Raw genomic sequence first — 18,438 nt, forward strand, 5'->3', positions numbered from 1 at the left:
CAATCCATATTACACAAGTCTTCACATGAAGTATGGGATGCATGCATTACACAACACACAAAAAGGTTACAGGGAAAAAGGCATGAAGATTATATGAAATTATAACTTATAGTAGCCTATGAGCAATAAGGGTTGTATTGGGAAATTATAGCAGGCAAGAGGGCTGGGGAGAAGATACAGGGAAGGCTGAAAGTACAATTTAGTACACGCAGCAGAAATACTTTAATGGACATACTGAAGAACAGCTTTCCCCCAACTTCATGGCCTCCAGATGTGTTGGCCATGCTAGCTGGGGATGAGGAGAATTGCAGTCCAACACATCTGGAGAGCAACAGGTTGGGAAAGGTTGCTGTAGAGCAATATCTGATTGCTTTCATACCTTTTCAGTAGGGATGTGGGAATCAGCAATATTCAAGCCTATCAAGGTTTTCCTATTTCCACCTCAAAACTCATTTGGACTCATATGCATAACAGATTCCGAATTTTGTGGTGGCATTTGCACAAAAACTTGCATCTATTTTTTAAAAAATGTTTTATTTAATTATTCTGCATAGTACAATGAGCTTATAGCCAACAAATACAATAAAGGTCAACTGTTCGAACAAAAATAAAATAGAAACTGTGTTCTCATTCTTGTCTGAGTAACACTGAGAGTAGAATGTTCTTTGAGCATCCCTCGTTTAATTAGATTCCTCCAAAATGATGTTTTGGGGGATATCGAGGGCTTATAGGCCACCATTTCTTTGTTGACAAATGCCGTGAAGGGAAACCAGATCTCCATGAAGTGGTCATGTTTGGCCACCCCTCTCAGAGCACTACCATGGTGGGTTAGTCTCTCCAAAAGTGCAATCTCTTTGCAGCTATTGTTTTGCACATTTCCCCCAAAGTATGCATCAATTTCGAAATGTATGTATTTTTCATGCACATTTTTCAAATGTACCCCCTTTTTTGTGTGTGTCATGTGAATCTCATCACAAACTTGGAAAAGCATTTTGATCTACATTCAGGTTTGGGAGATAAATTCTGGGCAGAATCTACACTACTGCTTTAAAACGGTTTATAACAGTAGTGGCAACTGTTGGGGCCCAGGACCCACACCATATACAGTTTTCAAACCATTTTTAAATTGTCATATCTTGCTTGGTGTAGATCTGCCCCTGTTGAAAACAGACTCAAACTAAGGGCTTATCTACACCAAACAGGATATCCCACTATTAAAGTGGTATCTAAAAGGCAGGAGCCACACTACTGCTTTATAGTGGTATTGAAGTGCACTGACAACTGTTGGGCCCCATTGACTCATACCACATATGGCTTTCATAACACTTTCATAGTTTTATATCCTGCTTGGTGTAGATGTGTCATGGGCCCCAACAGTTGTCAGTGCACTTCGGTACCACTATAAAGCAGTAGTGAAGATCCTACAGTGCACTTCAATACCACTATAAAGCAGTGGTGCAGCTCCTGCCTTTTATATACTGCTTTCATAGTGGAATGCCCTGCTTGGTGAAGATGAGCCGTAAGGTTCTGTCTGTTGAGTGTTGGGTTACCACAGTGATGAGCTAATCCTGATTCCACAGCTGGGTTTCTGGTGCCGGACACACCTCCTGTCCTCTGCCTGGGGAACGGCGGCCAATTGGGGTCTCCATCCACCTGGCCATGCCGCCGGAGTGAGGCTAGATGGTGGATATGCTGTACATGACTTGCTCCAGAGAAAAACGTTGGGCTAAGTCCCCAACTTTTTTTCCTTGGAGTTTTGAGAGAACGCCCCACAGTGGCTGCAAACCTGCAGCTGCATCACATAACTGACACAGCACAGATTTGCAGACACCCCAGGGCTTTGGGCATGTATAGACAGCCCCTAAACTCAAATGGAAACTAACTTCATCAACTTGTTTGAGTTTAGTTTGTTTGTTTTGGACTAGAATTTTTAAGGACCTAGTTTTAAGGACTGATTCATCTCATCATAACTCGATCAACACTCACCAAACCTCAGTACCTTTCTTCAGGTTGCCTTAAGGTTGCCTTAAGGTACAAATGCATTTTTCAAGAGGCATTTGAAGCTCACTATGATTTCTGTCTTTCGGACCACATGTGGGAGAGTGTTCCAGAGGGTAGATGCCACTAGCAAGAAGGCCTACTTATGTGCTGTTACCTGACAATACACTGATCCAAATGGTGAGTTACTCACCATGAACATATACAGTAACGGTTGTTCATGTTCAGCCATTTAAGACACAGTGGTCCCAACCCAGCTAAAGTCAGTCATGACTAAATCCCATTTAAACCAATGGAATAAGTTACTCACAACTTACCTTTTCTACATGGCCTTCAGCTTTTGTCTACCTGAGATGCAAACATAAGAATTTTTCACAAAACCCCGTCCAAAATAGTCAAAACACACACACCCCCGACAGGTAAACATGTGAATCCCAAATGCCTTTCTTGGTCTTGAAAGAAAGACTTGCACAGTTTGAAAATTATGTGCCGACTCAACAATGTGTACAAAAATACTAGACAGGACGGATGTTATGTTGAGCATTTTAACATGTAAAAGCTGAGTGTTAAAACTACTGGCTGGTTTTCAGAAAGCTCTGTGAAACATCTGAAGAGCTATCTCTGCCACCTAGTGGACTTCGTTGTTTCAAAAGGTTTCCAGCATTTCAACAATCTAAGCCACAAGGAATGCTCTCTCCAGAGGCAGAAAGTTCATATTTCTGAATCTCCCCTTCCCCGCTATTATTTTATTTACTTAATACATTTCTAATCCGCACAATAACTAATTGTAAAATCTTGTACTTTGTGATCAGAATAGTAGCTACAGTTTAGGTTACATTTGTACCTGCTTAATTTTGCTAATGAATCCCAAATGCAAAACCTGAAGTAGTGATAAACAGATAAGGTGTTACATGGAAATGAATGAAAACTTAGCCCAGGAGCACCATTCATGAAACAGTGCATTTTATATTAGAAAGCTAAAGGGCTCACATTTGGGACTGGCTACCAGCAACAAACCTGAATGCTTTATTGTTACATTGGGGGAGTTCCTAGACAATGAGAAAGGAAAAGCCATTTTTCCCCTTTCAGCCCCCCTGAAACCTCTCTGTATTGCATGGGGAGGGGAGATTTTTTTAACCTTTTGGCCTGCATTTTCCCCTCCCAACCCTAATTTCTACTGCCATAATTTTATTAACTATTTGAGGGCTCAAGCAGGTAAATTTCCCTTCTGCTCCCTCCTCAGTTTTCCCAATAGCCATGCTGAAAGCTCACAGGTCCTTATTGGTGTGTGTGTGTGTGTGTGTGTGTGTGTGTGTGTGTGTGTGTGTGTGAGAGAGAGAGAGAGAGAGAGAGAGAGAGAGAGAGTGCACGCATGATGCATGTTTTTAAAGGGGGTGAAATAACTTTTTTCTTTTAAAAGTTTTTATTTGGTTATTTATTTAAACCATTGTTTACCCTGATTTTCCACTGAAAGGGCTCTTAGAGCATTTTACATAAACTGTAAAACAGTCCCTGTAAGCTTACAATTTAAAAAGCTATGACACAAAAGGAGAATGGAATGGGGAAGAACTGGCAAAAAAGCCAATTCTTAAAGTTAAATATGTTGGATAGGAACAACTCCACATGCTTCCAGACACTAGGGGGCAATAGAGAATATGCTGCATCAACAGCTGCTTCCCTTGTTTATCCCCTTATCTAATTAGTTCCTTTTTCCTGCTCCCTCCCCTTCCTCTTTCTTCTTCTTTCTCTGCCTCTGCAAGAAGGACCATGCAGCCCTCTCCTTGAAAGGAAGAACGTAACTGCCCAGAGAGCTTCTGCTATTGGGCGGTATAGAAATGCAATAAGTAAATAAATAAATAAACCATATCTCATGTCTTCACTTACTTACACGCATGCACACAGTTTTAGGATGTGCTTGTAGTTAAACCGTGTTAGATAGCCTTCTCTGACAACATGTAAAAAAGCACTAATAAAATAAGTTGATTTGAACTTCTAAACTGGATCTAGCCTGCATTTATTGCCTCCAATACTAAACGCCGTGTTGCCACACTTTCTCTATATAAAGCAACTCTACTGTAAGCCACATCAGGCTTTCCAACAAAATCTTAGTTCTTCTAATGACCAAATGGAATGGAAACAATGCAGGGAGAGAAGGAGCCCAATGGAGCTGGACTTTTAGCTGTTGAAATGGAACCCTGCTTCCCATCTCCCTCTGTTGTGGCAAGAGTAAATATATTCTGCATACCTAGAGAGTCCCCTCCAGCAAAGGAGATTGTTACCTTGTCGTGGTGCTGGAGCTGGAGCACCTCAGGGTTGCCATGAGCTAAACCGTGAAGGGACACCCAAGACGGGAAGGTCATGGTAGAGAGGTCAGACTAAATACGATCCCTGGGGAAGGTAATGGCAACCCACCCCAGTATTCTTGTCGTGAAAACTAAATGGATCAGTACAACCAGAGATATGTTGGTATACCATTGGAAGATGGGACTCTCAGGTCGGAAGATGGTCAAAAGATGGATGGATGATATTCTGGAGGTGACAGACTTGACCTTGGGGGAGCTAGGGTTGGCAACGGCCGACAGAAAGCTCTGGCGTGGGCTGGTCCATGAAGTCACGAAGAGTCGGAAGCGACTGAACGAATAAACAACAACAAGAGAGTCCCACAATTATTTTTAAAAAACAGCATCTCCTGTTTTTGGCTACACGGATGGATGTGTGCGCTGCTTGTGAGTTTCCCGTGTGCAACTGGTTGGCTACTATGTGAGTGCTGGACTAGATGGACCCTTGGTCTAGTTCTACACTACTGCTTTATAGTGGTATTGAAGTGCAGGGGTAACTGTTGGGGCACAATCCACATTAGGCTCTCATAGTGTTAGATCCTGCTTTTTATTCCACATTTGCAATGGTTTGACACAAGATGTAGATCTGGCCTTGGTCTGATCCAGCACAGCTCTTCTTATGATTATCTCCGCTGTGAGATGCTTACATAACTCCATGTCAGAAGAAAAAAAAGTATATCCAAGAGAACTGAAGATATGAAAATCAGCATTCTTTATAGGTAAACATGAAAATGGGGCAGGGGGAGAGAAGAAGAAGAAGAAGAGATAGCAAAAAATTCAAACCTATAATTAAGTCATTACCTGGCTTTGTAAGAATGAGGTGCCCCAAGGTAAAGTTTTCCCGTCAGGTGTTTTCAATGAATCACAGGCATGTCTTTTCGGTATTATCCCTGTGCACTGAAAAGAAAGTTGGCAGACACATTTAAGAATGTATGAGAAATTCATTTCAGTTTGTTTATGGCCAGAATTTATGCCGTTCACACCTCCTGCATCTGAACATGTAAGCAATCTGCGGTCAAAGCTCATACATTCCTGAGCGTGCAAGGCTGTTTGTGGGCTGGCTGGAAGGGGGAGGTGTTCAAAAAAAAATGAGTACGTTAGAAAAACACATGGAAAAAATGTGTACCTTTAGGGCACTGCAGACAAGCACACTTTCATCAGCAGAAGTTCGCATAGTTTTGAATGGTATGTGATTTTCACGTCAAAAAAAGCAGGGGTTATATGGACCTGAGTTGAGCTGAGCATTAAGGTGGAACTCAGAGAATCTCAATAGATTTGCTGGTTTCCACAATTTAAGATAGATTAAAACAATAAAACACATTAAAATACAATTAAAAAAACAATTGCAGAATAAAAACAGCACCCAACCCACAGACCCCATTCCATATTCCTTTCTCAGCTTTCCCCTTTCCATTTGAGGATGGGCATAATTTAAATGACTTGTCCTCAATCCGGGTATAATTTCATTCAGAAACATGTATACAGCCTGAGACCAAGGCTGAAGATGGGCATTTTCATCAACATTACAATGCCCCACATCTGCAACATACTGTGGAAACGAACGAAACTTTGGATGCCTGAAATCTACATCCAGCGAGGCATATCCTCTTGTGGAATTTGTGTACCTGTTTATATCTCCACTACTGAAGTGGGGAAAGCAGATTAGAAAACCCCACTACTTAATGGATTGGGGGGATGACTTTGGAGCTGTCTATATGTGTTCAAACCCCCTGGATGGTGGCTGCGAATTGGTGCAGCTGCAGATTCGCAGCCAACCACAGGACTTTTCCACAAAGCTGCTGTGTTAAAAAGTCAGGGACTTACCCTGACTTTTCCATCAGGAGTAAGATCACGCCGGCTCTTATGCCATCTGCCCTTCCCTCATGGTCAATCTGGGGGTGGGGACGTTCTACGTGGATGGCGACTAGCAACTGGTTGCCAGAAGCCAGGAAGAGAGTGGGGGGGAGGCAGGAGGTGTCTCCAGTACCCTGATGAACACCAGAACCCCCATGCTCTGTACTGGTGTGGGGGTTTCCCACCGTCACCCCGCAAGAGCGAAACCATGGAGTTTAGGAGAAACTTGGTGCCGTCAATGCAGGTGTTAAGTAAGGGCAGACTTTGGGATGGCTGGGGGTTTCTGGAGAAAAAAAGAATGTGAGCATTATCTCTATCTCACATGGCTTGCTTGATTTGATTGGTACCCCCCCTTTCCTATTAAAAATGTGGCACTTAAAGTGACTTACAAAAACAACTGAGCTAGATTAAAACAATAAAACACATCACAGTAAAAACATAACCATCTTCCAACATTTAAGAAAGTCATAAAGACTGATCTCTTCTGGCAAGCCTACCCAGTTGAATTGTAAGATGCCTTTTAATAATGTGCTGCCTTTTAATAATGTATTAGTTTTATATGTTTTTAATCAATTATATGTATTTTATGGTGTTTTGTATTTGTGTTGTACCCCGCCTCAATCCAGAGCGAGAAACAGGTTATTATTATTATTATTATTATTATTATTATTATTATTATTATTATTCACAGAATAAAAGCAGCACCCAGCCTGGATGTCTTGTCAGCCCTAAGTACCCTTTTTATTTGCTTGGCCAATTTACTTCTTCTAGAAGGGGGCCATGGGAGAGGAACCGTGATTCCATGGAAGTGCACAGGCTTTGGGTTGTATCCAGCGTGAGTCCTCCTTTGAATAAACCCACTGAAATCAGTGGCTCAGTTAATGTTGGTCTTGGGGACAAAGTCCAGGGGCCCTCAGCCCACTCACACACACATCCCAATGACCACCTAGATAGTGGCAGGTGATCAAAGCAACAGAAGCAAACTCTATATTATTCCTGTAGTCATGGAATCACAGAATAGTAGAGTTGGAAGGAGTCTATAAGGGCATCGAGTCCAACACCCTGCTCAGTGCAGGAATCCACCTTAAAGCATCCCTGGCAGATGGCTGTCCAGCTGCATCTTGAAGGCCTCTAGTATGAGAGAGCCCATGACCTCCCTAGGGTTCAGACTAACAGTCTGGAACTTTTTCCTGTTGGTGCATTGATTTAAATGAGTTTAAAATGCAAAACTGCACATCCTGCAAGGTTGTCCCCCCTAGCAAGGCTGGCAAACAGTTTTGTTGTTATTGTTCTACTACATCAGGAACACAGTAGCATGGAATGGTTGGGGATGGGGGGCCGGCAAAGAGAAATGTTGGTTTTATGCTTCACAACTGATCTTAAGATTCCTTGTTGTTTTTCCTGTATATAGTTTCTTACAGGGACAAAGTATGCCATATACAACAAATTTAGTATTATGTGTTGTGAAATCCTTCAGTGTGCGTTTTCCTCCCATCTGTTGGATTCACAAAATGTTTTAGTTTCAAACAACATTCACAGTATTTGCAATGACTGCAGGAAAAATGTCCTATAGAAGGTCCTAACCCTGGTAAGAGAGATGGTCTGTCATAGTTCACAGTTTGCTTTGATGTGTCACTCCTGACTACCCAATCACCTATATTCCTAGTTCTTTTTAAAGCCATATAAGGTTTTTCTTTATACCCCACAAAGGAAAAACAACAAGGAATTTTAAGATCAGAATAGGAGAACATATTGGCAATATTAAATGTGAAATTGTGGGAGCAATTACAACACTGGAAAGATAAATCTCATAAGATAAGAGATCTCTCATTTTGGGCAACAGAAACGGTAAATAAAAAGACTGAACGAATCCTTTTGGAGAGGGAAGCGAGGTGGATTCTCAGGCTAAATACAGTTACTCTCTTCAGCCATAATGAGTCTCTTGATCTAGCGGTACTGCTTTGAAAAACAGCTGTTTTCAATTACTTACTGTGGGTTTAAATACCCAGCATCCTTTCCTGTAATTAGCAAAGCATAGGAGACTGTGTGTCCATAAGAGTATTGGTAGCTCACTTTTGTTTGAGTAGGTATGTTTACTTTCATATATGTGATAAAGTAGAAATAATCTTTGTTTTGAGCCTCTCACTATCATATTCTTTTTTTAAAAAATAAAAAGTTTATTTACAATAACTTCTAACATGTTGATGTACAGTATACTGAATGAATTATTGATATTGACAATGATGACCTTTTGTCTTTGTAAATATTACACACACACACACACACACACACACACACACACACACACACACATACATACATATATATATATATATATATATATATATATATATATATATTTCTTCTAGATTACCCTGAGGAAGGACCTTAGGGTCTGAAATGTGTTGGTAATTATTTTTAATAAACCACATCCCTGTTTTCACCCCTTTTCCTCTGGCTTTTTTTGCTTCCATCATTTATATACCACCTCATTTGCTAAAAATAAGGCAGTGTACAACAATCAAGGCAGTACAGCAATTTTTATTTATTTATTTATTTATTTGTTACATTTTTATACTGCCCAATAGCCGAAGCAATCAATTTAAAATGATAAAACCTTAACACAATCAAAAACAAGAACATTAAAAACCGTAAAACATAAAACAACTGTGTAACTTCAAGCTAAATTAACAATAATAATACAAGGCTAGATAGAAAAAAATAGTTGGTATAAGGCAGTTTCCTATGTTCATTCAGTTTTATATTTGTATTGTTAAATTAATGTGACCCTGGCTTTGTTTTACATTTCATTTTATGCTACTCTGCAGATTTAAAATGCTGTTTTTGGGGGGGGGGTATTTCTCCTTTAATTTTTGTGAGCTACTCTGAGGGTCTCTTCAGACAATGGGAAATTGTGGTTTCCTTACTGTTGCTCTCTTCCTGGTTCTCTTCCGCATTTGAAACAAGCACAGTTACATTGAGAAGAGACCAATCACTTGGTCTCTATATTTCAATGGTACAGTGCCCTCTAGTGGGCATTTTATAGCACAACCTCAGAAGAGTCGGGTTTTCTGAGGTTTATTTTGTGACGCTAAAACAGAAAAGGAGCAGGAGACGCACAGGCGGCTGATTGTGTTGTCAAATGGATCTGTGAACATCTGTGAGTAGCCAGTAATGAGTGTGCTATATAGCTCATTTAAAGAAGCTCTGAAGGGCTGAAAAAACAAATAATGGGATGTGTGCACAAATAAACAAACACTATTGAATCTTTTTGGTCCAAGCTGGTGTTTCTAGGAGGGCACATGATCACAAGTAAACCTGTGGTTCAGTGACACAAACATCCCAAGGTATAATTAGAATGCCTAAAATGGACCGCTGGAATGGATAACCTGTCAATTTGTTTACTTTTTTAGCCACACCACCTGAGAAGAGCTGAGAAAGTATATAAGTGCTAGGATGCAGACGGAAGAGTGACACCCACATTTACAACATCTAAATAAGCCCTTAGGTGTCACCAAGACAGTGCTGCAGATTATATACAGCCAGTATATCTTCACACCAGAGATTCTTCCGATAGATTTCAGAGCAAGGGTGGGCAGCTTTGGTGAGTTGGGAGGCTGTATTGACCCCTTTGGAAGCCAGAATCTCAGCAGTTCTGCTGGGAAATGAGGAAAAGGGCAGTGTGTACCTAGCTTCCCAACAGAAGGGAGATCCCAACAGAAGATCCCAACAGCAGACCAAACAGCTGTTAGGCAGGCTGGCAGCCATATTCTACAGAGAAACAGGGTATGTGATGCCTACATCCCTGTTTCTCTGCAGACACTTTATGCCATTTCTCACTTCCTTCAAATCTCTCCTCAAAGCCCACCTTTGGCTCAATCAGCTAGATCCCATTATTTAATCATAGAATCATAGAATAGAAGAGTTGGAAGGGGCCTACAAGGCCATCGAGTCCAACCCCCTGCTCAATGCAGGAATCCACCCTAAAGCATCCCCGACAGATGCTTGTCCAGCTGCCTCTTGAAGGCCTCTAGTGTGGGAGCCACGACCTCCCTAGGTAATTGGTTCCATTGTCCTAATGCTCTAACAGTCAGGAAGTTTTTCCTGATGTCCAGATGGAATCTGGCTTCCTTTAACTTGAGTCCATTATTCCGTGTCCTGCACTCTGGGAGGATCGAGAAGAGATCCTGGCCCTCCTCTGTGTGACAACCTTTTAAGTATTTGAAGCGTGCTATCATGTCTCCCCTCAATCTTCTCTTCTCCAGGTTAAACATGCCCAGTTCTTTCAGTCTCTCTTCATAGGGCTTTGTTTCCAGACCCCTGATCATCCTGGTTGCCCTCCTCTGAATACACTCCAACTTATCTGCGTCCTTCTTGAATTGTGGAGCCCAGAACTGGACGAAATACTCTAGATGAGGCCTACCCAGGGCCGAATAGAGAGGAACCAGTACCTCACATGATCTGGAAGCTATACTTCTATTAATGCAGCCCAAAATAGCATTTGCCTTTCTTGCAGCCATATCGCACTGTTGGCTCATATTCAGCTTGCAACTACTAATGAAGCCTATAAACAAGCAAAACCACAGGTAATTGAAACAACCACATATTCTTTGCTGTTTACCCATGTCACTTCACCTCCCTCCCACCTCTTCTGTTATTTTACCTATGTAGAATTTTAGTTCGTAAGCTCCTTGAGGCAGGAGCTTTTTTCCCATTAGAATCATAGAGTTGGAAGGCGCCTTTAAGGCCATCAAGTCCAACCCCCTGCTCAATGTAGGAATCCACCTTAAAGCATCCCTGACAGATGGTTGTCCAGCTGCTTCTTGAAGGCTTCTAGTGCGGGAGAGCCCACAACCTCCCTAGGTAACTGATTCCATTGCTGTACTGCTCTAACAGTCAGGAAGTTTCTCTTGATGTCCAGCCAGAATCCGACTTCCTGTAACTTGAGCCCATTATTCCATGTCCTGCACTCTGGGAGGATCGAGAAGAGACCCTGGCCCTCCTCTGTGTGACAACCTTTTAAGTATTTGAAGAGTGCTATCATGTCTCCCCTCAATCTTCTCTTCTCCAGGCTAAACATGCCCAGTTCTTTCAGGGCCTTCCTAGACCTGCCGGCTTACGCCAGCAGGGAGGCGGGGCCGAGGCGCGCTAATGTTAGCGCGCCTCGCCTGGGCTTCCAGACGCACGACGCGCAGGGACGGCGGGTCCCTGCAGCGTCCGCCATTTTTTTTTTGTTTGTTTGTTAAAGGGGCCGGGTGCGGCCCAAAGACTCCGGGAAGGTAAGGTGTTTGTTTTTAACGGGGGGGGGGGGGCGAAGGATGGCAGGGTGGGTGGCAAGGGGGGAGGGCGGGTGACAGAGGGACTCTTCTCCAGGTTAAACATGCCCAGTTCTTTCAGTCTCTCTACATAGGGCTTTGTTTCCAGACCCCTGATCATCCTGGTTGCCCTCCTCTGAACACACTCCAGCTTGTCTGCATCCTTCTTGAAGTGTGGTTCCCAGAACTGGAGGCAATACTCTAGATGAGGCCTAACCAGAGCCGAATAGAGAGGAACCCGTACCTCATGCGATTTAGAAGCTATACTTCTATTAATGCAGCCCAAAATAGCATTGCCTTTCTTGCAGCTATATCGCACTGTTGGCTCATATTCAGCTTGTGATCTACAACAATTCCAAGATCCTTCTCGTTTGTAGTATTGCTGAGCCAAATATCCCCCATCTTGTAACTGTGCATTTGATTTCTATTTCCTATATGTAGAACTTGGCACTTATCCCTTTTAAATTTCATTCTGTTGTTTTCAGCCCAGCATTCCAGCCTATCAAGATCACTTTGAAGTTTGTTTCTGTCTTCCAGGGTATTAGCTATCCCACCCAATTTTGTGTCATCTGCAAATTTGATCAGCGTTCCCTGCACCTCCTCATCCAAATCATTAATAAAAATGTTGAAGAGCACTGGGCCCAGGACTGAGCCCTGCGGTACCCCACTCGTTGCCTCTCCCCAGTTTGAGAAGGTTCCATTGATAAGTACTCTTTGAGTCCGATTCTGTAGCCAACTGTGGATCCACCTAATAGTTGTTCCATCTAGCCCACTTTTAGCTAGTTTGTTAATCAGAATATCATGGGGCACTTTGTCAAAAGCTTTGCTGAAGTCAAGATATATGACGTTCACAGCATTCCCACAGTGTTAGTCCTACTTATTGTAGTTCCATTGAAATGAATGGGACTTAAGATAGACTAACATTGGATGCAACTTATTGGATACAACTCATTTCCTGCATATGTTTTCATTGGCCATGCCTTCAGATTTCATGTATACCATTACACATGCAGTGGATACCTGCCTACGTATACTATAATCAAGCATTATGACCTGATTGTCATACTTTTAGGGCATGGCTCAGTCTATGTGGTCTTCCCCATGTACAGCTCTCCGCATGTGGAAAGCCAACAGGGGAGCAGGTGGGATATTCCAGTAGCACAGAATTCAGACAACAAAGGCCAACCAGAAAGCGGAAGTGCCATTAGGGCACTGGATCATGTTCTAAGTGTTTATATAGCGCTTTTCTTAAGTAAATCACAAATATTATTTCAGTCGTTCGTAAAACAACTGTAAGATGGGCTGGTATTGTTACAGAAGCCAGTGATTCTTCTTATCATGCCCACACTTGCGGAAAGAGGAGAAGTTTGTTCAGTTCATGTTTTTATGAAAACTTACTGTACTTGCACTTCCTGAGCCAACAGGAAAGCAGCTGTACTTCAATATTCACATTTCTCTAAATGTGCAATACAGATTGCCAATCAAAATATGCACAAAACTTTAGCAAAAGTGCCCACAAAAATGTATGTATTGGTGAAAATAACATACAAAAAAGCTATAATATTGGAAATTGCTTACAAAAAATAGACATATTAGGAAAAAGGTGTGTACAAAAATATGCCTATTGGAAGAAATTCGCATTAAAAGGCAATTAACTTTTGTGCAGAGTTTATTTAAGTATTCCCAAACCAATGCAGAAACCGGACAAAATAAACCTAAGGTTGGAAAACCCTTAACCCCACTTACAATATCCAGTATTTCATTACAAGTCCAGTGGGCATAAGAAGCCCAACCTTGGGGCTCAGAATGCTTCTGAAACCCAAAGCAATGTCAAGGTTGCAGCTTCAAGGTTGGGAGAAATAATGAGACTTGTTTGGATGTTCCACTTCCAAGGAACTTGAAGCACCTTGGCAGTAGAGTGCCAAAACACCACAGCCCAACCTAGGGCCGGATCTATACCTTGTGCCAAATCATTACAGATGTGAAATAAAAAGCAGGATATAACACTATGAAAGTCCTATAACTTCGTAAAGTCGTATAGCCAGCAAGATCACATTACGCCAGTCCTTTTACAACTTCATTGGCTGCCAGTCCAGGTCCGGGCCCGATTCAAAGTGCTGGTATTGACATTTAAAGCCCTAAATGGTTTGGGGCCAGGTTATTTGAAGGAACGCCTCCTCCCATATGTACCTGCCCAGACCTTAAGATCATCTACAGGGGCTCTTCTCCGTGAGCCCCTGCCAAAGGAAGTGAGGCAGGTGGCTACTAGGAGGAGGGCTTTCTCCACTGTGGCACCCCGGTTGTGGAACGAGCTCCCCAGAGAGGTCCGCCTGGCGCCTACACTGTACTCTTTTCGTTGCCAACTGAAGACCTTTTTATTCTCTCAGTATTTTAACACTTAATTTTAACTTAAATTTAAATTTTACTGTTCTAACTCTGTATTTTAATCTTATATCAATTTTGCTGTGTGGTTTTATCCTGGTTGTGCTTTTTATACTGTATTTTGTATTTGTGCTTTTAACCTGTTGGTTGTTTAATTACGGTTTTAATTTTTGTGAACCGCCCAGAGAGCTTCAGCTATTGGGCGGCATAAAAATGTAATAAATAAATAAATAAATAAATAGTATAAGGAATGTGGATTTTGCCCCAACAGTTATCAGTGCACTTCAATACTGCTATAAAGCAGTAGTGTAGAATTAGCCCTAGTCTCCATCTTAGAGTTGGGGCGGGGAATAGAGATTGTCCCCATAGTTGTGTTGGGCTTTGGAGACTCTCCAAAGAGCTGCTGCAAAATAGTTTTTTTCAACATGATGCTTAAACTTTGCTGGCGATATTTCAGTGGAAAGTTAACCTCGCTTAGAGAAAATGCTGATTTATATGCCAAAGAACCATATAATTTTGTAGACTGATATAATGCAATAACACTGACAGCTTGCTAATGTGCTTTTGCTGTGATTTTGCATATCATACCCCAACCAAGCTATAATTGCCATGGTTGTTCACGAACATCTTTCAAAATATAACCCAGTAAGCTTACACTTAGGATAATTAACAGTAATAGGAGTTTGACAGTCTTCAGATTTCTTAAAGTGTAAACACACTTACTTACCTTTCTCTGTAGTACAAGTACAGATATTCTTGAATAATTGACAGCAGATTCATTGGAACACTAAACCAATAGACATGCATAGATGCAATGGCGCAGATAATATCAGGCCTTTCATCTTACAAGTTTTTGTACCTGTTGTGATCATGAAACATCTTTCCGCCAAATGTCATGATTCCAAATAACAAATGCCTCCATTGTGGTTGAAATCTCAACAGATCTGTAGATGTACCCCACCCCAACTCCTCCTCTGCCTCTTATAAACACCTCCTTCTCTGCCATTCTTCTAAAAGAATTACTACTTCACACAGAGCATAGTTGAACTATGGAATTTGCTATTGCAAGGCTTAATGATGGACAACAATTTGGATGGCTTTAAAAGGGGGTTGGATAACTTCTTGGAGGAGAAGGCTATCAATGGCTACTAGCCTTGATGGCTATGTGCTGCCTCCAGTATCAGAGGCAGTAAGCCTGTGTGCACCAGTTGCTGGGGAACATGGATAAGAGGGTGCTGTTATACTTGTGTCCTGCTTGTGGGTTCCTGGTTGACAGCTAATTGGCAACTGTATGAACGTTGCTGGACTAGAAGGACCCTTGATCTGATCCAGCATGGCTCTCCTAATGTTCTTACGTTTTTATTGTTATGAATAATTGGGAAATTGTATTTCAGCTCAGACCATCACAACTTTTATGGCTGGGGTGCTGAACCTCAGCCCCACGGAACAAATCCAGCCCATCTGCAGTCCTGCACTGGCCATCCGGGACTACCAAAATGGCTGTGCCCCTTCCCTTAGCTCCACCCTAACCATCAATCATTTATTGGTTTTCCGGCTTTTATGCATTTATTCTAAATGGTTGAAATGGTTCTCCTCTGTAATAAGCAGCAAGAGCTTCAAGCTAAAATATCTGGGCATCATTGGTATGGTATTCTTGTTCCTGCCCCTTTTGCCTGCCTCCTTTTGCCTTTGGCTCCACCCACCACTGCTCCCTAAAACATCTTGGAAAGGGGGGTTTGGCCCTCATGCTGAAAGAGGCTCTGGACTCCCTGCTTTATGGCCAATGAACATGAAGCTCAAAAATGACATGACCCCCACAGTTGTTATACAAACTCCACAATTTCCTGAAGACAGAGCCACAATCCAACCCAGAGTTCCATTTGCTTAATATCCTGTTGAGTTCACAGGGCTGAAGCATGTTGGACCGGGGGCATATGTTAAATTTGAGGTGTGTTAGTTGAAGAAAATGGGAAGCCGCCTTAAATGAATCAGGTCATTGTTCCATCAGACGCACTATGAGAGAGAGAGAGGGGGGGGGAGGGGGCTCTCCAGGGTTTCAGACAGGGTTGTCCCCAACCCCACCTGGAGATGCTAAGGACTGAACCTGGGACCTTCTACACACAAAGCAGGTGCTCTGGCACTGAGCTACAGCACTTTCCCCTAAACCTTTGTATATTGCTAATTTATAGAATGCCACAGTTACTGGTCGGGATCCAGAGGGCTTTGTGCAGGACCACAAGCCCCTCCTGGTCCTGTCCACATGCTGTGGCCCCTTCATATCTACCAATTCCTCCTCCCACTGCAAGGTCCAACCCCTGCCGCTGCATCTCATGCAGTTCTGACAGGTCCCCTGATCCTCAAGCACAGCTCTTCAGGAGGGGGTGGTAAAAGGGGCTGTAATGGGAAAGGGGAGACAGAACAGCCCCATTGCTCGAGTGGGATTTCATGGGCATTATACATTTCTTTCCTGCTGGTGATTTTTATAAGTTCAAAGGAATCCAACTTTTCCTCTATCTAAGTGCTAGTATGTTACCCTTTCATCAAAACTGTAAGCTGTGTAATTACCTTCCGAGACATGAGTCACCTTGTTTCTTGGTTCCCAAACCGGCTTTCCTTTATAAAAGGGGGCACAGGGTCCTTCTGGCTGCTCTTGCCCAGCCACCGTTTGCACTTGGGAAGAAATGGAGCTCCTGCCTATGTTTTGCCCACCTTTACTTCTGGTGCTTTTCCTGAAGTACTCGGCTGCTGCCCCCGCTCTGTTTGCCTTGTCACAGACATCCAGCCGGAGAGACCTCTCTATCGCTCAGGTTGGTGATGGTTTGCTTCATTTAAATGACCTAGGATGCAACCCCATGAGCACATACTGGGGAGAACGTCCCACTGAATTCACCGATGCTTCCTTTCCAATGACAACATGCATGGGATGGGAGTGTTAGGCTGCAATGCTAGTGAGACGTCTTTGGAATTATGCTTCGCTAGCATCAGGAGGGCTCGCTTGGGATAGAATGAAGTTTCGGATACAGTTTTATAAGGTTGGTGCCGTTAGGTAATTTTAGACTCTGGACATAGTTGCCTTATCAGGGTGGTGGAGTGACGGCCACCAATTTGGATGGCTTTAAACGGAGGCTGGATAAATTCCTGGAGGAGAAGGCTATCCAAGGCTACTAGCCCTGATGGTTGTGTGATATCTCCAATATACGAGGCAGTAAGCCTGTGTGCACCAGTTGCTGGGGAGCATGGGTGGGAAGGTGCTGTTGCACCATGTCCTGCTTGAGGGTCTCTAGTCAACAGCTGGTTGGCCACTGTGTGAGCAGAGTGCTGGACTAGATGGACCCTCGGTCTGATCCAGCATGGCCCTTCTTATGTTCTTATAGTGCTCTTCAGACTATAATGCATATTGCTTCACCTTATTCCAACATACTCTATCCTCGTGACTGAGGAGAAATTGAAACTGGGAGGTAGCAATCCAATGGCCCCAGACAAATCCCATAGAATTGTTTGGATTCCCACTGCTGAGGTCGTAGACAGCACTACGACCTCAGAGCTGGGAATCGGACTCCCTGCCCTCTTCCATTCCCACTTGCAGACAGCATGGGGACACCCACACCATCTGCCCCTACGAGCTCACAAATGTGAGCTTGTAGAGGAGGGGAAGGGGGCAGTTCTGTGGGCAAGGAGGGGAGAACCAATGAGGAATCCTCCAACAACCCCAGCCTCCTTTCCCACCCCCTCCCCACCCATAGGATTTCGCCACAAGCCATGTTGTTTTTTTCTGCAATTTTTATTAAGATCTCTGTAACGAGTTAATTAACTCACTTATCTATTTGTATCCCGGAAGATAATCCGAATACTACGTTCTTTCTCTTCCTTCTGATACAAAAGAGTCTGTTACAGAAATTGTAGTTAAATACATGCTGAGAGCAATGGGGATACAGTCTAAAAAAAACGATGGGACCAGACTTCCATTTTCGGCTTGTGTTCTGTTTTATTGTTTCTTTGTTTTTTTATCCATTGTATAAACAGAGATATTTGATCTACGTTTTAAGACTTTACTTCTGTAAGCCAAGGCATGGCTTTGTATTTTAACATTCCGTGTTGTATAGGTCTGGTTGTGAGGCCTGCTGACCGGATCCATTAACTGGTTGATTGTATTACTTCAATCACGTCAAAATGTATCAATCCAGCCCTGCTGTGTTTGGGACTCAGCCTGCTCATTCTGCTGTGTGCCCCCTACCACCAAACTTCTGCTTGGAAGTCCTGCCCCTACGGCACCACTGTCAATAGTTGCAGTGGTAAGGAACTAATGGGCAGGTGTACATTTTGCTCTTTTGTTGTCTAAGGTGGTTGGATGGTTTGGACTCATGACACTGTCAACTCTGTAGTTCGTGAGTTTTCTGCTCTTAGGGCGGAAACAGACTGACAATCATTTAAAATCTTACCATATGGTGGTTGTAGCTACGTTGATCTTCTCTACCCATTGGTAAGCCCTGTGTTATGGACCTCTGCAGCTACTCAACCAATCTGGAGATGCAAGGAGAGGAAAATTACCC

General features: G+C 42.8%; 2 protein-coding genes across 2 annotated transcripts in view; one reads left to right on the forward strand and one right to left on the reverse strand.

Annotated features, from left to right (window-relative positions):
* The window catches only part of YAP1 (Yes1 associated transcriptional regulator), a 451,661-nt gene that overhangs the window by 68,268 nt on the left and 364,955 nt on the right, over positions 1-18,438 (reverse strand). The window lies entirely within an intron of this gene.
* Positions 16,570-18,438, forward strand: part of MMP20 (matrix metallopeptidase 20) — a 31,971-nt gene continuing 30,102 nt past the window's right edge. The window contains exon 1 of the mRNA XM_063127123.1: positions 16,570-16,695. Within this exon, the coding sequence (XP_062983193.1) occupies positions 16,570-16,695 (126 nt within the window). The remainder of the gene's footprint in view (positions 16,696-18,438) is intronic.

Source organism: Elgaria multicarinata, chromosome 5, assembly GCF_023053635.1.
Source record: "Elgaria multicarinata webbii isolate HBS135686 ecotype San Diego chromosome 5, rElgMul1.1.pri, whole genome shotgun sequence".
Taxonomy (NCBI): Eukaryota; Metazoa; Chordata; class Lepidosauria; order Squamata; family Anguidae; genus Elgaria; species Elgaria multicarinata.